This window comes from Sardina pilchardus, chromosome 6, assembly GCF_963854185.1.
Source record: "Sardina pilchardus chromosome 6, fSarPil1.1, whole genome shotgun sequence".
Classification (NCBI taxonomy): Eukaryota; Metazoa; Chordata; class Actinopteri; order Clupeiformes; family Clupeidae; genus Sardina; species Sardina pilchardus.
This window is the reverse complement of record NC_084999.1, coordinates 3,719,739-3,742,069: the sequence shown is the minus strand read 5'-3', so window position 1 is coordinate 3,742,069 and position 22,331 is coordinate 3,719,739. Positions and strand designations below refer to the sequence as shown.

General features: G+C 47.6%; 2 protein-coding genes across 9 annotated transcripts in view; one reads left to right on the top strand and one right to left on the bottom strand.

Moving 5' to 3' along the window:
• Positions 1–1,051: 1,051 nt before the first annotated feature.
• Positions 1,052–7,914, bottom strand: wnt4b (wingless-type MMTV integration site family, member 4b). The gene is made up of 9 exons (XM_062538158.1): positions 7,680–7,914; positions 6,866–7,085; positions 6,128–6,281; positions 5,229–5,313; positions 4,618–4,749; positions 4,167–4,309; positions 3,483–3,623; positions 2,873–3,035; positions 1,052–2,481 (listed from the first exon to the last, which is right to left on the bottom strand). The coding sequence occupies exons 2-9, from the start codon at positions 6,952–6,954 to the stop codon at positions 2,312–2,314; spliced, it is 1,077 nt and encodes a 358-aa protein (XP_062394142.1). The 5' UTR covers positions 6,955–7,085; positions 7,680–7,914; the 3' UTR covers positions 1,052–2,311.
• A 7,893-nt stretch (positions 7,915–15,807) lies between these two features.
• chd4b (chromodomain helicase DNA binding protein 4b) overlaps positions 15,808–22,331 on the top strand; it is a 42,205-nt gene continuing 35,681 nt past the window's right edge. For all 8 annotated transcript variants that reach the window (XM_062538156.1, XM_062538152.1, XM_062538150.1 and 5 more), the window contains exons 1-8: positions 15,808–15,997; positions 16,462–16,689; positions 17,702–17,814; positions 18,220–18,480; positions 18,770–18,888; positions 19,105–19,457; positions 20,108–20,226; positions 20,509–20,623. In XM_062538156.1, the coding sequence (XP_062394140.1) occupies positions 16,626–16,689; positions 17,702–17,814; positions 18,220–18,480; positions 18,770–18,888; positions 19,105–19,457; positions 20,108–20,226; positions 20,509–20,623 (1,144 nt within the window). In that variant the 5' untranslated portion in view covers positions 15,808–15,997; positions 16,462–16,625. The remainder of the gene's footprint in view (positions 15,998–16,461; positions 16,690–17,701; positions 17,815–18,219; positions 18,481–18,769; positions 18,889–19,104; positions 19,458–20,107; positions 20,227–20,508; positions 20,624–22,331) is intronic.

The window sequence follows — 22,331 nt, the reverse complement described above, 5'->3', positions numbered from 1 at the left end:
TGTGGCCTTTCATCCCTCACTGTTACGCAGGCGGCGATTAAACCTTTCGGTGGACACACACACACGCATGTCCAGTAAGGGCCACTGCACACACACTGCACCCTCAGTGTTTTCCCGATCAAAATAGCCAGTTATTTAGTCGAGGAGTGCTGCTGGATGCCCACTGGGTTGTCGTTTCACTCGAGTCACGTGTGGTGAGGCTGAATCTGACCCCCAGTGTGTCATGTGAAGACAGGGGGAGGCTACACAGCTGAGCTTGTGACCATTGTGTTTATGAGGCTATGAGAATCCCTCCTTTTGTAGTGGACCAACCCTAGCAAACACAGAGTTGCCTAAAGACAAGTCCATTTCTTCTTCTGCCTCTGGAGAAGAGGTGTGGGAAAAACGATGTGATGCTTAAGACCAGCCTGCCAGTCATCCCAGCCAGCACTGACCCCTGCGGGACGGATCCGGCCCGGACTCGCACCTAATCAGGCCCTGCTTCGCCACAGGCCCGGTTCTGGCAAAGCCTCGGGTCTGGTACGTCCCAGGGGTGACTGCTCTCAGGGATCTCTCAGGACCCTGAAGTGACCCCTGACCCTAGAGGTCACTTATAGGATGAGGGGTCTGGCGTCGTCAGCATATCACAGGCCAATTCAAGCCCATTTCTCCTGTGTTGAATGGTGTTTTGATTTTATTACTTCTTTCCCCTCTTTGGTGGGCACTTTTTTTTCTTTCTTTTTCTTTTCTTTTCTTTATTATTATTATTTTTTTTAAAAAAGCGGTGGACCAGTTTTGAAACTTGAGTTTTTTTTATGAATTTTATTTTTATTCTTTTGTTAGGTTTTCATCTTGATTTATTAATAATATAACAATTTAAAAATATAATATTTTGAATAATGTCGGCAATTAAACCAACAATCATGGAAAATTCTGAAAGTAAATTTTGTGGGTTGTAATCACATTATATTTGTAATAAAAGTCCTTTAACTCAACCAGTTGTAGTCTTGCAGAGTGATGGCCTATATTTCACGCAGCAAATGAGTGTGTGTGATTATGGTGACGGTAGTAGTTTTCAGATGGGTGTTGTTGGGAAACAAAAAACAAAACAGTTTTTATTTGACCATTGATGCTGCACAGAACACAAGTGATGGTTTAACACAGGCTCGACCCCAGCTGGGTGTTGGCTGACGTCTGGCCCAGTGTCACCCAGGATGGAGGCGCTCATAGGCCAGAGGGTTGGATCACATGACCACAGGCTAACCGTCACACACAAGGCCAAAAGCACAACGGGCATATGTCAAGTACATTGTTTAGTGGCAAACCTGGGTAAATTAATCCAGAAGAAAATGTAAACTTCCTTATAGAGGAGCGGTACGGTTTCTTTAAGGAGGTTTACTACGAACTATGAGTTAAAGCATACTTGAAATACCCCTCAGGACAACAGAGGCAAATAAATATAAAAGACACTGAAAGCATACTGATACTGTACAAGTACTACAGATCCCACTAGACTAGAGCAACATTCCATCTACGGAAGCCCTTAAAATGACAAAAATTCCCTCTCTGTTATTCTTAGTATGTCTCAGCCATAACAGCTTTGTCAGTGTAGAATAGATTAATGATTTGGAGTGTGAAAGTGTCTGATGTGTGTCGTCTGTCAGCGTTCGACTATTGGGGTTGTCTGTGTTGTGACTGTGTGAACTGTACAGTGTTGTCAGCCCTGGATCCGTCTACCTGCCTGTGTTGAACCTTTCGGACATACATGAAGATGTACATTACGTTCAGAATTGACCTGTAGAAACAGTTATGCACAAGCAGAGGGACAAGTAAGTGATTGTAAAGTGATTTAGTCCAAACATCAGTTCACAAAATATTCATCCTAACAAATTCCGAATAATAGAACATTTCTATTGGTTGGATGACTTTAAGTGCTCTATATGATTTTTCAAATCAGACACAAAAAACTTAAGGACTGTCTCAAAACTCTTGTGTTTTGGAATGAGCAATGACTTCCACATTTAATGTTGGGTCAGCAGAATTCTAGACTGTCTAGACATGGTTCTGCATTCAGCACAGTGAAAGGGGAGGGGGGTGTTCTAGAACATTCCATTATGTACTTGACTGGAATTAGAACATTAGAATATGTATTTGACTTAATGTTCCGTGTTCTTCATACAGCATTCTTAATGTATGCCCACACATGTGTTTCCATCTCCTGGGTCTGGACTAAGGGGACTCCCTTCACGCCTTCAGCTTTTACCAGCAGGCTTGAGAGTGCACATCCTGTGCTCCGGTTCTTTGGGTTCCGTCTGAGGGCCGGGTTCTAGGCCTACTTATTGCAGGTGTGGATGAGCACGGTGTTCTTGCACTGCTGGCAGCGGACCGAGCAGCACCAGGAGAACTTGCAGGAGCAGCGCTGCACCACCTCGGCCCGGCCCGAGCGGTACCCGGGCCCACAGCACAGCAGCTCACACCCATCCGGCGCCAGCCGAGAAGTGCCTGTGGAGTGGACAGGGCACACGTTACTGGACAGGACTACTCCACTGGAGCTGAATCCCTGTGTGTGTGTGTGTGTACATGTTTGTTTGAGTATGAGTATCCTCTGTGTGTGCGCGTTTGTCTTGTGTTCTGTGTGTGTGTGTGTGTGTGTGTGTGTGTGTGTGTGTAAATGTGTACATGTTTGTATGTGTATGAGTCCCGTCTGTTTGCGTGTGTCTTGTGTTCTCTCTCTCTGTGTGTGTGTGTGTGTGTGTGTGTGAACGTGCCTGTGTGTGTGTAATATTAGTGCTCGGTCTCACCATTGCAGCGGCGGCCAGCAGTGCCTGTGTGTGTGTGTGTGTGTGTGTGTGTGTGTGATATTAGTGAAGCTGTAGGTAGTGCTCGGTCTTACCATTGCAGCGGCGGCCAGCAGTGCCTGGGATGCCATTGTCGGGGTCCAGGCGGCAGAAGTCAGGTGAGGAGGCCAGGTAGACCAGGTCCCGGGCTGCAGGTGGCTTCACCTGGGGGTCCTTGGGAAGCAGCACTGTTCTGGAGCCCACACGAGACAGTCGCACCTGGGGAATAAAAATATCAGGTATAAGCTGACAAGTTTCATCTTACTTTCCAGGTGCACAGCTAATGTTAGATGTTGCCAGCATTTTAGCCAACAAATGGATTTTGTGGCTTACTGAAGTACAGGGCTGAGCTGGATCAGTCATGAACACAGATGTCTCAGAAACAAGTTGGCGTGAGTCATTGTGGTATGTGCTGTTCAAGTGTTGCTTGTGTTGTGCTGTGGTGTATTGGTGAGAAGTCACAGTTGGTTTTGTTTGTGGCATCATATAAGATGTTCCGTGTGGTGTTGTCAGTCAGAAGCGCTAGTTTTGTTTTGTTTAGTGGCATCAAAAGTGTCATCTTGTGTGTTTCGTTTGTCTTGTGCTGTGTTGCGGTGGTGTTGTGTCTTCTGCCTTGTTGTGTGCGTTGTGTGTTTTGTTTTGTGTTGTTTTGTTAGCGGCGTTCACCTCAGTGGCTCCGTCGAAGCGCTCCTTCAGCACGGCTCCCACGCGGCGGAATGGGGGCATGACCTTCCAGCACGTTCTGAGCTCACAGGAGCCCGACACGCCGTGGCACTTGCACTCCACCTGCATGTTGTGCAGGATGGCCTGGGGGCAGGAGGAGGAGGAGGAGGAGGAGGAGAGGAGGAGGAGGAGGAGGAGGAGAGGAGGAGGAGGAGGAGGAGGAGGAGGAGGAGGGGGAAGAGGAGGAGGAGGAGGAGAGGAGGAGGAGGAGGAGGAGGAGAGGAGGAGGAGGAGGAGGAAAGGAGGAGGAGGAGGAGGAGGAGGAGGAGAGGAGAGGAGGAGGAGAGGAGGAGGAGGAGGAAAGGAGGAGGAGGAGAAAGGGGAGGTGTTAGAGCAGATGTGAGAGGGTAAAAAGGTACTGTAGACAGCAGTAAATGGCTTTGAAAAGTTAAAGTTTTCAGACCCCAGAACTCAGGTGTGGGCAGGTCTGTGTGATCAGTGTTTTGATTTGAAAATGTATAATTCTCTACAGTAGCTCTGAAATGTCCTGATGACTTCAGGCCCATTGTCCTTGCTTTAAGCCCTGTAGTTACAGTAGGTGCTGCTCTACTGACACTGCCTGCGACACAGCAGTTGTTTTTTCCTCTCTCGGCTGTGGGTCATGTGCAGAGCAAGGCCACTACCCACCTTCCTGCCCGCCTCGTTGTTATGGATATTCATGAGTGGTCGTCCTGACGACAGGCCTTTGGCACGCTCCGGCTCGTCCACAAACGTTTGGGAGAATGCCACACCGTACGACAGGTTATCCGAGCATCCAGACCACTGGAACCCTAATAGAGAGAGACGGACAGAAGAATTTAATTCTCATTCACTAATACTCACAGAAAATATTATGCATAGCATAGGGCAGTATACATGTACACATTCAGCATTCATCTAAAGCAAGAGTATATACTATACATTCTTGGAAGTATTGTATAGCATGAGGTAGTAGTGGAGTTGAGTGTTGTGTTGTATGGTTTGTTTAAGTTAACAGTAAGGGACCAACTACTAGCATAATGATTTGAGGCTGTTTCTGCTGCCTTGCGTTTGGGGCCCATGTGCAGGCAGATCAGACGCCCAGTGCTGTGCAACTCACCCTCTGGGCTCACCCCCCTGACTTTGCGGTCACAGCCGCACCTCTCCAGCTCCCCCCGGCTGCAGCCGCGTGTCACTGCAACTGCCAGCGCAGCTGAGGCCAGGGCGTGGACAAAGGCAGCCTCACGGGTGCCTGATCAGAAAGGAGAGAGAACGGAATGCATTGGCTTCAGTGATGGACAACTTGCCAATCTCAGTTTTCTCTTTTTTTTTCCTATGAAATATCGGACCCTGAAAGTTGAGACAGATCTTTTGACTGTGCTGAGATGACAGTGTTAGGAACTGAAGCAGAGCCTTTTGTGTTCTAAGAGCAAAATGGCCAAGACAATGCAATGATTTTATTTTGTAGTGTTATATACTTTGGGTATTTGATTAAAGACACTTAATGTCACGCAACATTTACTGACTGAATATGAGGTTATGGAGAATTATTAACTAAAGTTTGTCAGAGGTCATTACTGTTGTTTCAGTAGCCGCAGTGGATGCTAGTTCTCTTCAGACTCTCCAAACTAGTGTCAGTTTGGGATAACTATGGGGTAACTGACTTGGTCAGTGGCCAGTGCTCTCAGAGTTGTTTTCATTTGTGTCTGGCTGCAGGTGTCCTCCACCAACCTTGATTCATCACCCGGCCGAAGATGTTTACTCCGCGCGGGGTAGTGGAACAGTTCCAGCGGCGGTTCCGGAACTGGTGCTGACACTGGGGAGGTGGAACAGAGAAGTGACTGCTAGAGAGTTCTACACAGGAGCACAGAGAGGTAAACTGGTAGAGAGAGTAAATAGACTACAGGAGAGAGACAGGCTTGGGGCGCTAAAAAACACACAACCACATGTGACGCGCATTACACTGTGGGATCTGTATGGGCCTACTTATGTCACATAGTTGGTCAGCAGTAGTAATCTTAACCTACATAAAAAACATTTTAAATGGCCTCAAGTGACCCTCCAAGCTCCTCTAGGCAAAGCAGAAGCAATGTAACCACATCGATTACAGTGAAATAACAGCATCGGCTAATGCACATGCTTAGAGAGAAAATACTAATATACTAATCATTTGTTTACGGTTCCACAAGAACTTAGAACCCTGAACCTATTATCTAGGGCCAAGAGGTCAAAGGTCAAATCTTGGCTATCCTCTCATGAGCTGAGCTGGTGTCTGTTGCAATATGTCAGTGCTTTGGTCCAGAACCAAAAGTAAAAATATATCTTGCCCACTTTTTATTTTCTTTCCGTACAGTAGATACCAAAGTCAAGTGCTAATCATTCAGACAAGAAGGTGACTGGATGAAGAGGGAATTGCTCATACAATACAACTGAAAAGAAGAATATTTCAATTTGCTAAACATAATAACAAGCAAAAGACATAACACGAAGAAGCCTTCGGGAATATTATCTCATGTATCATGTGGCACTTCTCAGAGCTTGGCCTGTTAAAGAGTGTAGTCAGAGACAGTAAAGACAATCTTTGGTGTAGTCAAATGTTAGCTGATCTTGGAGACTATAGGCTCTCTCACCTCCTCAATCACCATCTCAGCTGCCCTGCGCACGGACTCCATGACCTCCCCCCGGGCACGACACACCCCCACCTGCCCCGCCGACAGGCCCCGCAAGCGGCCGCAGGGGCCCGAGCCCGAGACCGGCCGAGAACGGGGCAACCTGGCCAGAGACCTGCGGGAGAGAGGGACGCGCGTTTACGGGACACACACACAAGGGGACGGTTTATGAGGACAGTAGTGACCACAATACAGCAGGAGGAGTCTGTTTTTTGTTGAAAAGCTTGAGGTTCTGAGAGAGATGGTGGGACAAAGGCCGAGACTGATAGAGAGTGAAAGAGTGAGAGAGAAGACGAGCAGAAGGAGGAAGGAAGAGGTGAACTGAGGGTGAGAGAGAGAGAGAGAGGAAGGCATGTTTTATTAGGACAGCACAGCATAACAGTGCTGGTGGTGGTTGCTGAGGGCCAAGTTTTGTGAGAGAGAGAGAGAGAGAGAGAGAGAGGGAGAGAGAGAGAGAGAGAGAGAGAGAGGGCAGAGAGCAGAAAGGGAGTGAAAGACAGAGGGGAAGAAAAGCAGGTGGGGGGGGTGAGAGAGAGGGAGAGAGAGAAGGAGAGAGTGAGGGAGAGGGAGGTTTAGAGAGACAAAGAGAACAAAGGGTGCATGAAAAGGAGGGAGAGAGAGAGGGCCTGGGGTGAAGAAAGATGTCACCATCTTTTACAAGTTATAGCATAACAAACTCTCTCAGGCACGCCAACTTACAGCCAGTTGGTTGCCATGGCGTGGTGAGTTGCCCATAGCAACAGCAGGAGGAGTGGTCCTGTGAGATTCACAGTGGAGGCAGTTGGCATGAGACTGACTGTCTGTCTGTCTGTGTGTGTGTTTGTCTGTCTGTGTGTCTGTGAGGTTGGTCTCCGTGTCCAGCCCGAGATCTGACTGCGTTATCTGGTGTGTCTCGAGTCTGGGGATAATCCCCTCATATCTGCAAACAGAAAACAGGAACATTCACATCATCAAACTGTAGCAGGGCTTCATGCCACCTTATGCACAATGGACATCCACTCTAGTAATCAGCATCATCTCATACATGGACAGGTAAAGTCTGTGCGCAGCTCATCTGATTACTTTGTAAGAGCTGAATGTGAACTTGCCTAGTCTCTCTCTCAGCACAGTCACCCATTGACCATTTAAAAGTGCTGACATGCTACTTATGCTATTCATACTCGGCCAGCGCTCAGGTAGCAGTAAATACTCTGTTGTTTGGACATCTCCCCCACACAGCTGCCAAGCGGCGCTGTTGCGTAAGTGCTGTGAGGTAATTTTGCCAGGTTATGACTCTCTGTCTTCTCTGCCCTCACACGTGTTAATTCAGGTCAGCGCTGGTGTAAGCGCACAGCTAAATAAAGCCACACACTCTGGCCCTGGATCCCCCCTCGGAATTCTGCTGTACACCAGAGCCATGTCAAAATTCTAACAACAGAGGGCACTGTTTCATTCAAAAGGTGCTGGATACACTAGCAACTCAATAAAGGCACCTTATCGTTCCAATCTGTGAAAGTGAGGAAAAGACCCTTACCTGTTTTAGGTGCAAAATTCTCCAGGTGGTGGGCTCCTTAGAAGTGTTAGTGACCGAAGAGCTTTAGATCCTGTTTAGTCACACCTCTGAACAATATCACTATCACTTATGAAAAAATTAAGAAGTTCTTTCCACTTCTGTTGACAGGATAAACATTTCCTCACTTGCAATTTGAAAATGATGAAATGGAAAAATATCATTTTAGATCATTTAGGTATTATAGATTGTTATGCATTTCAATTTTTAGATCATTCACAAAAGAAAAATAGTTCCTTTTAATAAAAATGGTTTACCAGGACCACCAAAAAAAAAATCTTTTCATGGTCATCTTAAAATCTATCAAATGATCAGGTAGATCTCCAAAGGCAAACTCAAAGCAAGCCGAAATGGCTCGCCAGACAAAAAGTACAAGTGAAAGTAAAGTAAAAGTACAAAAAAGTATCAATTTCAATGAGGGTAAAACCGAAAGAAAATCATCAGTCAAAAAGAACTGATTACATCAGGTTTCTCAGATTTTCCCTCTGTGACTCCAGTAGCCTTCTTTCAATCATGCAATCCAGTCTGGTGGTGATAGGGGAGTGTGAATGGAGGGATGGGACAGGGGTTATAAAGGAGAGAGGGATGGAGGGATGGCACAGGGGTTATAAAGGAGAGAGAGGTGGAGGGAGGGGGTGGGGATGGTTACCCGGCAGTACATTAAGACTGACAATGAGGAATGGCCCCTGTCTTATTGTCCGCTCCAGCACAGAACATAATATGTGACCCCAGAGCAAAAGGGTGCTGCTGAATCCAGCAGAATGGTTAATTCTTCAGTGTGTGTGTGTGTGTGTGTGTGTGTGTGTGTGTGTGTCCCAGTCCCAGAGAATGAGAGCTTTCAAACATTCGGCCTACTATCTGTTTCCTAGTATCAGTGGCGGGCACATCCGAAAATGTCGCCCCTTAAATCCGGCCGCGCTCACAAAAGGCAGCGCGTGAAAGAGAGAGCGCGGAGCTGAAAAGCAGGGCGAGCCTGCGTAGTAAATAACGCCGAGCCGCACAATAGCTGCGCGAGGATCACCAATGCATCACAACACTAACCTGCCCCGGCCGACTGTGTGAACATGTCCCACCTAATGTTTAATTTTCCCAAACTTTGTTGCTCTTTTTACGAGGTCTCCCCTCCCCTCGGCGGCCACCCTGGCCCCTAGTGCCCCCCCCCCCTCTCTCCTTCTCCCCCCCTCCACATTGTCTTAGAAGAAGGGGTGACATTTAGACAGCGCGGAGAAAACACTGCACCGACAAATATTGGAACTGAGGCTGATAAATCACCTCATGTGAGAGAGAGGCAAGGGGCAGAGAGAGAGGGAGAGGGAGAGGGAGAGAGAGAGAGAGAGAGGGAGAGGGAGAGAGAGAGAGGGAGAAAGACAGAGGTGGGAAAGAGTATTAGGGAGGCGAGAGGAGGTCAGTGAAATGAGAGATGATGCACATATACCCTCCTACAGGGCATAACATTTACATGATGCACATACACCCTCCTACAGGGCATAACATTTACATGATGCACACACACCCTCCTACAGGGCATAACATTTACATGATGCACATACACCCTCCTACAGGGCATAACGTTATATATCCTCCTACAGGGCATAAACGTTATATACCCTCCTACAGGGCATAACGTTATATTTATATACCCTCCTACAGGGCATAACGTTATATACCCTCCTACAGGGCATTAACGTTATATACCCTCCTACAGGGCATAATGTTATATACCCTCCTACAGGGCATAACGTTATATATCCTCCATATATTACATGATGCACACATACCCTCCTACAGGGCATAACGTTATATATCCTCCATATATTACATGATGCACACATACCCTCCTACAGGGCATAACGTTATATACCCTCCATATATTACATGATGCACACATACCCTCCTACAGGGCATAACGTTATATACCCTCCATATATTACATGATGCACACATACCCTCCTACAGGGCATAACGTTATATACCCTCCATATATTACATGATGCACACATACCCTCCTACAGGGCATAACGTTTACATGATGCACACATACCCTCCTACAGGGCATAACGTTATATACCCTCCTACAGGGCATAACGTTATATACCCTCCTACAGGGCATAATGTTATATACCCTCCATATATTACATGATGCACACATACCCTCCTACAGGGCATAACGTTTACATGATGCACACATACCCTCCTACAGGGCATAATGTTTACAACTAATTGCACCACTGCACCAGTGCAGGTAAAGGATGCAGGTGCAGGTAAAGGATGCAGGTGCAGGTGAAGGTAAAGGATGCAGGTAAGGGATGCTGGCCTTCACAGTCTTGGTTGTGATGGGTTTGTCCAGTGATCTAATCTGTCCCGTGAAGTCCCTGAGAGACTGAGAGTGTGAGTTTTAATGTGACAGACACTTCAGTGGTGTCTCTAGCTCCCCTGTGCTGTGTGCTGTGTGCTGTGTGCTGCGCCTGTTCAGAGCTGTCATGGTCTTACTGCTCACTGAATGATTTATGGAGCGCCTGTTCTCATCTAGATTTAAATGTCTTAATTATGTATTAGTGCTAAAACGTATTTGTGTTTCTGTGTGTGTGTGTGTGTGTGTGTGTGTGTGTGTGTGTGTGTGTGTGTGTGTGGTGAGTGTGTGGGTCACTATGATTGGCTCTGAAATACTTGAAGTTTCAGTCTTATCTCTTTCATTCAAGGAATATCCAGACATGAGAGATTGTTGTCAGACATGAGTAGGAGATTGTTGTCGGTCTCTGGTTCTGTGGTCGTTGTTTACTGCCTGTCTGGATGATGCAGCAGAGACGTGTGTGATGTGGAGTCTGGTTGAGTTCTCGTGTGTCTGCAGCTGATCCCAGCTGTACCTGTCCACCCCCTCCCCCCTCTCGCTCCCCTCCCCAGCAGGACTATAAATAACCCCCCTGCTCCCCAGATTCACAGCCTGCCTCGCTGTTTGCACCTCCTCCTCTCTCCTCTCCTTGTTCACTCTCTCTGTCCCTCTCTTCTCTCCATCCATATCTCTGTCTCTCTCTCTCTCCTCCTCTCCCTCTCTCTCTTATCCTCCATCTCCTTGTCCTATTCCTCCTTTGTGTCCGGCCGTCCTGCTCGGTGACGTCTGCTGCTGTATCCCCCGGCAACCCCATGGCAATCACTGCTGCAGTGTCACGTCCGGCGCCTCTCGTCTCCTCGTCCCCCGAGCCTTTCACCTCGCGCTCGTAAATAATGCTCCGTGCGTCTCTCGCCCCTCCATCTGCTCGGCCCGTCCTTAATGCCCGCCGGAGCGGCCGCGTGAGCTCCAGATGAGCGGGCCGAGTCGTGATGCATCGTCTCTGGAGCGGCGCTGGAGCGGCGCTGGGCTCCCACCGGGTCCAGTTAACACGTGGGGTAGCTGCGCTCATGCACGGGCAAGAGATGATGCCTCATTTGAGAGTTGTGCTAAAATGTGTGTGTGTGTGTGTGTGTGTGTGTGTGTGTGTGTGTGTGTGTGTGTGTGTGTGTGTACATTAGGGGATCATTGTGTGTTTGTGTGTGTGTCTACATTAGGGGATCAGTGTGTGTGTATCTACTGTATGTGTGTGTTATAGCAGAAAGACAGGATGTGTTGACTACACTGCCCACCACCAAGTTGGTGTGGACTGTGAGTTCGGATTATTATGGGATGGCTAGTTGACCTCATTCTGGGATGGTTGCCCTGGGTTGCAGGGATGTCTGGGGGTTATTATGGGATAGCATCCTGATCCCTCCCCTCTACTTGAGCTCCCGGCTGATGAGGACACATTTCATCTTGTGCGTCTGCATTTGATTTTGGGGCAAAACCATCAGCACCCCACGATATGAGGGGCCATGTGTAAGCCCATGCTACAGTATCTGCATTGGGAAACACTGTGGGCAGAACGCACAGTTCAAGCCAACAGCACGTGCAGGCGAGGAGCCCCAGCTGTCTGTACTGGAGCTGTTGTTTGGTGTGTTTTCTATCAGGAGTTCAGTAGTGAAAGTGCTGCTTCGTCTACAGGGCACGCGGGTGTGAACGTTAGGGACACAGCAGGTCTTTACAGACAACAAGGGAGAACACAAGAAAGTCTGTGTGTTGGGGGGGGCGGGCAGCATGCAGGAGCTCACATATTATGGGATAGAGGGGTTACAGGGGTGGTTGCTTGGGCAGTTCCTCGGCATATTATGGGATGTTGCTGGGGGGGTGTGGCTTTCTAGAATGTTATGGTGGTCTGGATACCATGTTACCATGGCATGTTGTGCACAAAACAGCTTGTCAGAGTCGGGAGAAAATGAGCTACTTTGTGACCTCAAAATATCAGGCTGACATGGAGCAGGAAGTGAATGTTTCAGCACATTTATCATGTAGAATTGACTCGGCTAATTCAATAGGAAGAAGGGGGAGTCTGTGTGTCAGTATGTCAGTATATGAGGGAGAAAGGGTGAGCAGGTAGAAGATACTGATGACAACAGACACATCTAGTAGCACTACACTGCCCCTCTCTTTGTCTGAGACTGCATGATGCAATCAGATGTACGGAGGTGTGTGTGTGTGTGCGAGAGAGAGAGAGAGAGAGAGGGGGGGGGGGGCGTGTTACGGACACCCAATAACATGCCCTCCTTGGACCATCCTTTCAGCCTTATATTACTGCTACAGTGGATTAAATGCTGTATATGTGCACAATATTTACAAAGATTGTCCTGATGTCTCTGTGTGTGTGTGTGTGTGTGTGTGTGTGTGTGTGTGTGTTTAGTCTTGGTGCATGAGGGGTGAGGTGGTGCACCCCCCGTCCCCCCCTCATCCAACTGTTGTTTGTGATTGGTGATTCATCACCAACCCCCCCACCCCTCAGATCTCCATGGTTACTGGGCATGGGCAAACTGGTGGTGGTGGTGGTGGTGGTGGTGGTGGTGTGTGTGTGTGTGTGTGTGTGTGTGTGTGTGTGTGTGTGTGTGTGTGTGTGTGTGTGTGTGTGTGTGTGTGGGGCGGTGGGTGTGTGTGTGTGTGTGTATGGGGGGGGGGGGTGTTGTAATAGAGAGGGGGCATGGTGGCAGATGAGTATCAGTACATACACAGATTTTGTTTAGTAAACTCAGTCATGTCACCCCAGTGTTAGCCCAACAAAGCTCTTTTAAACGAGGCCATTAGGACAGACACTAACATACAAACAACCCCCCACCCCCCGCCGGCAAAAAAAAAAAATAGGCAATGGCTGGAACGATGGGGGATCCCCTCACAAGTAAAGCAAAAGCTCAGGTTAAATCTCCTTTAGAGGAGAGGAGAGGAGAGCTGCTGGCGCAGGTTGGTTTGCCCAGCCGGTGATCGCTGTTGTAGTAAACTGGGCCGCGGAGCGGAGCAGAGCGAGACACATGGGCTGAGGCGGAGGATGGATGTGCGCTGGGCTGGTGGGCTGGTGGGCTGGTGGGCTGGTCCAGGCAGGAGGAATGAACACGGGGCCAGCTGGAACACAGCATCGGTCACTGAGGTTGTTGGGTTCGGGCGTCTCCGCTGGGCGTAGGTCCAGAGAGCAGGGCTGACCATGGGTACAGTGAGGGTCAGGCTAACCGAACGACTTGAGACTCTTTTCCAGATTGTCCAATCCTGACAAATGTAGAACGATTTTTCATTATTCACTCCCATTAATCTGTTTATTAATGTTCTGACTTTGCATTACAGTAGACGGTGTATTCCATCTGAAGTGGTTTCATTTACGTGTTCTTTTATTTCTTTTTACATTATTTTGACTTCCCCACCACTTGCCTTGCTGGAACATTTTCTGGTGATTTCAGGCTTACATAAACTCATAAGCTTCCTCTGTGGGAAGAGTAGCACACAAATTTGTCCTTGAAATTAGTCAAAACACCATCAGGCTGCACATGCAAAAGCAATATTTAATCAATATAAAGCACCCTAAATGAATCACTTATTGTAGTAATGCGCTATTGTAGATTTGAAATGAAGCACCGACAACTAATCTGAAACTCCTGTTAAGTTCCTCATTGGTTTTGCTTTAAGTGGAACAGCAGTAATGTCATCACCTCAAAGTCAGTCAGTCAAAACAGTGCTGTCAATTATAATTTAAAGAGCAACAGCATTACCTCTGTTGGAGGGCATATTAGGCCTCTGTTGAAGGGCATATTAGGACTGTATTTTGCTCTTGTCGTTGGGCCATCAGTGATGATAACTGTCACAGTATGACCATGTTAACACACATCAGACTGTCTTATACAACCCTTTCATACAGCAGCATTTCCCATCTTCTGCAGGCCTGTTTAATAGAAACCAAGTTTGGTGCCGGATGGCAATTATTATGTGATTGCTTCCAGCAGAAAATGTTTACATATCCAAACCACAGCCAGCGAAGACAAGCAGAGCTTAGCTTAGCCAGACAGCTGCTGGCCTGGATCAGGATTCAAGATGGCACCTGGGCCAAGCCGGAACCAGAACCAGAACCAGATTCTTCTGGAGTAATCATGTAAACGACTCCGCAATCAAAATCTATTAGAGTAATACTGTTAACAATTCCAGAAGATGATTCTATTCTGGCGATAGTGCGTCCATGAGCAACTAGCTCGCCTACAAACACTACCAATGCCGCCAGTTTGCTGTTGACAAGTGAAAGCTCTCAACTCTTAAGCGGGATGATCTGAAATGGGAACTTTCCTACTTCTCAGTTGCATGAACCCACAATTACATAACCAGATTATATTAGGGTAATACGGTGTAAACAGCCCCAGACTCAAATTCTATTAGGGTAATAATTCAAACAATTCCAAATCAGATTATATTGTGGCAGCACCGTGGGTTCTGTGTTGTGATAATAACGGTGTGAACAACTAGAATTGGATTCTATTAGGGTAACAATTGGTTATGGTTGTTTAGCAGACATTAATTCAAACAACTCCAGTATGTTATTCCATCTGAATAACAGTGCAGACAATCCCAGTTCACCGTGGGCAGTCGCACACTTGTCATAACTAAGTCACAACACCATTTACCTGTCAGCTGAAGCAGGAGAGGGTCTGGCTGTGTTGTGGAGCGGGCCGGCACATCTGGACTCGATCCCTCTACAGTCAGCGGCAGCCTAGCAAGAGTCACCAGCAAGAGTTGTTTTTCACTTGGCCTGGGAACAGACATCCCGCGGCATGTAATAAATATATTACAAGAAAAACAAGGTTTAGTCTATTAAATAACAAGACTGCTATTACAAACCAGATAACAATAACAAGTTGTCTTCATCACAACAAATTGCTGCATCGGTCTCATCTTTCATTTGCCCGGGAGTCTGTTTCTTCAGTCATTACTCCATTGATGATTTCCACCCTCTCAGCCTCTCAGCTCATTTCATGGGTAGCATAAGCAGAAAAACAGCAGACTCATCACAAAAGTGAACAAATGAAACCAATTCCTACCAGTCATGATTCATAGCACAGGAGCCAGACTGGAGTAGTAAAACTATTTGTCGGTTGGCCGTAGAGAGGAAGCACGCCTTGCAATAATGGTCTGAAATTGATTCTTTCAATTGCCTACACATGTTGCACTTGATCCTGGCAGACGAGCCACAGTGTATTATTCACAGAGCCGGGGCAGCCCTGTCCTGTCACCCAGTACAGATGAGGTCTCTTGCCCACAGCCTGCCCGTCCCGTTTGGGCTGAGACTGAGCTACTAGATGTTGTTAGCAATTTGTAGTCTGTGGGGTGCAAGAGAACCGGCCAGGTGGACCGTCAGCCGAAGCATATTATGGTCTGTCTAGTGGCCCCGGGTTTCCCTGGAGACCATGTGACTGGTATTTTTCTTCCCTCTCTTTTAGGAGTTTATTATGGGATGTCAGAGGCTGCTTATGAGTATTATGGGATGTCTTGGAGGGCGGGTGGGGGTAGTGTCTCCATAGCAACGTGGTTGCTAAGGGGGCTGGGACTAACTGCAAGGGGAAGGGTGTGTGTGTGTGTGTGTGTGTGTGTGTGGGGGGGGGGGGGGGTGACTATTATGGTCTGTACGTTGCGAGGTAACTATGCAGAGTTGTGTGAGTGTTCGAGAAGGGGGGGGGGTGTTATTATGGGATGTCTGCCCCCCCCTGATCTCTTTGTGTGTGAGGATGTTAGCTTACTGGTCAGTGACGCTGGGGGAAAAGAGACAGGGGAAGGAGTAGGCGACGTGTTTGGCGGATTGGAATTTTTAAAAGCTTCTTGACCGCTGGATTTTACAAACAACATTTTACTGACATACTAACTTCCTAGAAATAATTATTATAGGCTACGACGACGAAGTGTGTTTATCTTGGAATTCATTGTAAGTTCAGAATGCTTATTTCCAGGTGAAATTAATTTCAGATAGTGAATTTAATATAGTATTGTGAGACAAGCCACGCTAATGATCGAATATCGAGCAATAATAGTAGGCTATGCCACAGGGTGACAGCCGCGTTGACGTAGCGCCGCTCGTATGGCTACCGACTGTCCATAGCTAGCTGTCCGTCTTCCGTGCATGGTCTAACAAATGGTGGGCACATGATGGTCAGACAAATGTCCCATACATTTGATGACATTATTAGCGTGTTTTGTTATACTAGTATTTACAAATATTCTGCTGTACAGTTTGTCCAGCGACATGAATGTTTGGACCGATGAAATTCCTAAGTTTCTTCAACCTGCTTTTTTCTCAATCAATGACACGACATTGCACTGTACGTTGTCTTAATTACACATCGTAAGCATTGTTTACTGTTTTAAAATGTTCGCTGTCTTATCTTTCAGCGCCTCCACCGCCCTGCGCCCCCGACTCCTTCACAGCTACTCGCCATTTGCCCCCTCCCTCGCTGACAAGATCACTCTAAAGAGGGGCTAGGAAGAAATAAATACTTAAAAGAAATACAGTTAGTAACATAGTTTAGTGTGGTGTTATAAACGTGTCACACATCATGTCGGGGAGTGAAGATGACAGAGATGACTTCGGACCAGCGGATGAAAGTGCACTTGTACATGGTAAGGTTCAGCGTGTTTTGTTTAGAAGCTACCTTCATTGGTTATTTAAACCAGTTACCCAAGCTAGCAAACATTTTGCTAGCGTAGTCCGTCCACGTTACGCATGACTGTAGTGCAGTTGGTAACTTTCCCAGTTGAGCTCGTTAGCGACTAACTGTTAAAACACCATAACCTCAAGTCCCTTGTGCACTCGTATCCATCACACGGTGACACATTTTCGACTCTACAGCTTTATTCTATGCTGCATGCCGCCGCGTGTTCTAGTGCCTGTGGTTACTACTAGCTAGCCTGGTGGCGGAAGGACGTAACTAGCTAGCTACCGCTAGCTAACTAACCAACACGCCCATTTTGTTTATTATGAGCGTGTATTTGGGCGATTGCAAAAACACCTTGTCGATCCGTTATGCGAAGCCTTCAACGGTACTCTGTTGTTAATCGGCGTTGAATGGCGAGGACTAGTTTTCCTTTAATTCGCCTGTTTCCACTGCTAGTATTTAATTTTTACCAGGTTAACCAAACTGTTTACATCCTCACCCCTGCGCCCCGCGCCTCCGCATTTGTAGCGTCTTCGCAGTATGGTTTTCATCCTATCAAGGACGGGGCCGTGTTTTATTCATTTCCATTGGTCTATTGATCGAAACCTGTTAGATTATGCATTCGTGTAAGTCTCCACTTTCAGTCTTTTTAAGGGGAAAACAGTCATATCCACGCGTTTTACACAGTAGAAAGTGTTTCCCCTCATTTTTTCAGCGCCATGAGTAAATTTGAGCAAAATATTGTAAGGTTCCAAAAGAAGTAGGCTACTCACCTGATTACATTTTTGTATATTTTTGACAATACGTGCGTCGTGCAACAATGACAGTTATATACTACTTTGGAAGTAAATTATTATTTTCCCTGTATAAAATGAAGGTTATAATCAGCAGCAGTTGGGTACCTTTGTTTTTTTCGTAAGTAAATGAATCGTTAAAACTATACTCAGTGACTTATTAAGTCGTCATGCCTCTGTCAGATGAAGAGGAGCCTGAAGAGCCCGCTGAGGTTGAAGCCCCAAAATCCAAGAAGAAGAAGAAGGCCAAGAAGAGCCGTGAGAGCCGGAGCAGCAAGAGGCAGAAGCCAAGAGAGGTACAGAACACTGCATCACTGCCCAGTCTGGCCCAGACCAGGCCCACATCTGGCATTATGCACAATGTTGTTCTGAAGATAATGCCAATAATGGTTTGGCTATATTGCCAAAGTTGGAGCTCATGGCTTATGCAGAGCTACTTCCAGGTCAGCATCGGCAGAGATAACTAGCTTGTATGTGCTGCGGAGTTTGAACATTATGTTCTGATACCATTATTCAGCTTATACAACAGTAAGTGTACTTTTACTTTACCAGTGATCTATCAAATGTCACACTAGCCATGAATCAGGCATGATGCATTAGCCTCAGAGAGTCCACTCTTCAAGTGAAGGGCTTGAACCTGCCCAGGAGCAGTGGTTCTGTGTTTGCTCACCTCGACACTCCTGTTCCTGTTTGTGTTGCAGCAGCAACAGGAAGTGGCTCCGAGCTCTCCCGAGGCTGTGGAGGCCGTAGGCCTGGCCGAGGTGGAGGAGGAGGAGAAGAGGGCGCCAGCCCGGTCGGAGAGCGAGGGCAGCGACTACGCCCCCAGCAAGAAGAAGAAGAAGAAGTCCAGCTCCTCCAGAGACAGAAAGAAACCAACGGCGGCAGAGAAGAACAGTGGCGGAAAGAACAAGAGGAAAGAGCCAGAGCCAGAGGATGAGGAAGATGACGATGACGATGGTCAGGTGAGGAAGCTTGACGTTTGGATTGTTATTAATGGTGGCGTGAAAGCGAAACAGAGAAACAGTAGTGTGTGTACAAGCAGTGTGTGTATTATTAGATATACCAGTTGTCAGCAGCTAAGAGAAGTCCTTGTAGCCCTGAGACAGATTTGACTCCCATACTACTAGTGTGTCTGTCCCTTAGATATCAAAAGATCAATCTCAAAGGGAAGGAGCCGCATGTTGCAAGTGACATATGTTTGTCTATGTATATCTGCTGGTAGTGTTGGTAGATTGTTTATTGTTTTTGCAGGAACCTAAGACATCAGCCCAGCTGTTGGAGAACTGGGGCATGAAGGATATCGATTACGTCTTCACCCAGCAGGACTACGGCTCCCTAACCAACTACAAAGCCTTCAGTCAGTTTGTCAGGTACGGTACACTCCCAGACCCTAACACATGCCTGCTCTACTCGTCCTGTCTGCGTCTCCTGCATTTTTAATCTCGCTCTTTCTCATACAATTTCCTTTTCCCACTCACTTCCACTCTCTCTCTCTCTCTCTTTCTCTCTTTCTGTCTCTCTGTTTCTCCTTATTTCCTCTCTGTTCCTCTATTTGTCTCTCTCGCTCGCTCTCTCTCTCCCCTCAGGCCGCTCATAGCTGCGAAAAACCCCAAGATCGCCGTGTCGAAGATGATGATGGTGCTGGGTGCCAAGTGGCGTGAGTTCAGCACCAACAACCCGCTCCGCGGCTCCGCCAGCGCCAGTGCTGCCCTGGCCGCCGCCAACGTGGCCGTCGCCGTGGAGACCATGGTGTCGGGGGGCAACGGGCCGGACGGAGCGGGCACCACCGGGACCACCGCGCCCGCTGACACCCCCCCAGCGCCAACCCCTCCCCCACCTACACCAGCGCCACAGCAGCCAGCTGCACCACCCCCACCCCCGCCCCCGCCCCCCCCTCCTGCCCCACCACTCCGCAAGGCCAAGACCAAAGAGGGCAAAGGTCAGAGCACTGGCTGGGGGGGGGGGGGTTGTCACAGACAGGGGGCAGATAGAGAGATGGTTTCAGGAGAATTGTGCTCAAGGTTCTTTGGTTTTGTTCCTATGAAAAGGGACTCTCTTACCAGTATGTTCTGTGTTTTGGTGCTGTTTAGATCAAATTGAATTGAATTGAATGGAATGGAGTTGAATGGAGTTGTTTGATTTCTCTCAGACGTCTCCATCTCCCTCTCCTTGTGCTGTGTACTCATGGCATATGCATCATGTACCGGTACAGCCAGAAATGTCACCGTGTGGACTGGAGCTCCTTGAGGTCAGCTGGTTGATAGACTAGCCTGCTGTATTGGAGGCTAGAGTTCAGAGTAAATGTTGGGGTGTGTGGAGCATCCTGTAGTAGAACTGAATGACTATGAGAGATGCAGGCTGCAGGATTAGTCAGAATGGAGTAGTAGTCAGACCAATACAACAGATGCAGGCGAGGGTGAGGTTCATCAGAGTAGGAGACAGGTGAAATAAGTAAAAGTATTTATATATGATCAGGTATTCAAAACAGAGGACAATATTGGAAATGTGACATTTAGGATTGAAGTTTGGGATTTAAAACCTAGATTTTTGAGCTCAGGCCTGATGTCTAAGCAATGCTTTCTGTCCCAGGCCCCAACGCTCGCAAGAAGAGCAGGCCCCCTCCAAAGCCTGCAGACAAGAAGTCCAAAGCCAAGAAGGTGGCTCCCCTCAAGATCAAGCTGGGCAGCTTCAAGAGGAAGCGCTCCTCGGTAGGAGTGCCATTATTACTACTGTCATCAGCAAGGGCCATTCCAACACACTCACAAACATAAATGCACCTATATACATATACATGCAAACACATACTGTACACACACACATTTGTAATCTCAAACATTAGTATTAGTATGTGCTGTGCGTTTATTCTGTGTGCATCTATGAGCCGCCACTGCCTAACACTCATTCAAAACAAACACACATCTACAGAAATGTGTGTCACTAGCACGCGTGTGTGTTGCGTGGTGTTCTAAGTGCTCTGTCCTGGTGTGTAGAGCGGCGAGGATGAGGAGGGCGACAGCGACTTCGACCGCTTCTCCGTGTCCGACGGCTCCGGCCGAAGCAGCCGCTCCAAGAAGAAGCCCAAGAGCTCCAAGAAGAAGAAGAAAGGTCAGCACTAGGCTCACCCTATCAGGGAGCAGCACCAGGCACCAGGCTCACCCTATCAGGGAGCAGCACCAGGCACTAGGCTCACCCTATCAGGGGAGCAGCACTAGGCTCACCCTATCAGGGAGCAGCACCAGGCACTAGGCTCACCCTATCAGGGGAGCAGCACTAGGCTCACCCTATCAGGGAGCAGCACTAGGCTCACCCTATCAGGGGAGCAGCACGAGGCTCAGCCTATCAGGGGAGCAGCACTAGGCTCACCCTATCAGGGGAGCAGCACCAGGCTCACCCTATCAGGGAGCAGCACCAGGCTCACCCTATCAGGGGAGCAGCACGAGGCTGAGCCTATCAGGGGAGCAGCACTAGGCTCACCCTATCAGGGAGTAGCACTAGGCTCACCCTATCAGGGAGCAGCACTAGGCTCACCCTATCAGGGAGCAGCACCAGGCGCCGAACTGAAGCGTTCCGTTCACAACGCGTAACATCTATTTTAGAAGACTGGTCTATTTTTTTAACGAACGCATGCACCACTGTAGCGTCTGGTGTAGCTACTTCCTACTATTAATACTATCACTATCACTATCACTATACTATCACTATTAACACTAGTGATTATTAAATGCTGCGGCATAAGCATCGCGAACGGAACGCTTCAGTTACGCGCCTGGTGTAGCTCCCCTGTAATCCTCTGACTCTGAGACCCCTGACCTCCTGACCTTGTGAATGTAAAGGTCACATCATCAGCCTGAAGCCCATGTTCATGTGTGCAGTATGTGGATAGCGCAGTGTGGCTCAGTTTTCCCAGCATGCCTGCAGTGACGTAGGGTTCCCATTGGTGGGCATGTCTCTAGCCACATACTAGCAGTGACGTAGGGTTCCTATTGGTGGGCATGTCTCTAGCCACATACTAGCAGTGACGTAGGGTTCCTATTGGTGGGCATGTCTCTAGCCACATACTAGCAGTGACGTAGGGTTCCTATTGGTGGGCATGTCTCTAGCCACATACTAGACCTCACCACGTCTCTAACAGAGAAAACATGTCTGCTCCAATCACAAGCCATCTCAGCCCAACTCTGATTTATCTATCTGATAAATTAATGTCACCTTCCCTTAACCGGAGGAGTGGCTCATTATGTCTACATCTGCATTTCTTCATAGACAACCAAGTAAGAGGACATTTGTGCCATAGTTTATTGCATTTGAGGTATATCAGACATTGTAAACGTTAAAACATACCCTGGTAGGCTTTAAGAAAAATAAGAGGTTTGTTTTAAATGGCTGCATTCCATTTAAAGGCTCAAGCATCTGGGAAGAGTCATTCTAATTAGTCTGTGAATTAACTGCTCTGTCAGTACAAAATGAATACCATCTGTGATTTAAATACACAATAATCACTTTGCGGTTTTAGTATTCATGTATGTAGTTTAGTTAGAAGAAATGCTGCAGACAGTTGCTCCAAGTGTTCAAGTGTATTAGCATAATCATAACTCACCTCCCTTTATCTAATTCGCTCTTCATTCACGCTCATTCAGTCCATTCATATTCATATGAAAACATTGATATTTCCCGATGAACCAGTTTACCAAGCATTCACTCACCTGTTTGCAACAAATAGCATATAGTGTGTGTTTTTATAGTAGTAAGTAGTGTAGAGGAGAATATTAGCTGGTTACTCGTTGGCCAGAGTTGGAAAGCATTTAGTTCTTGTACT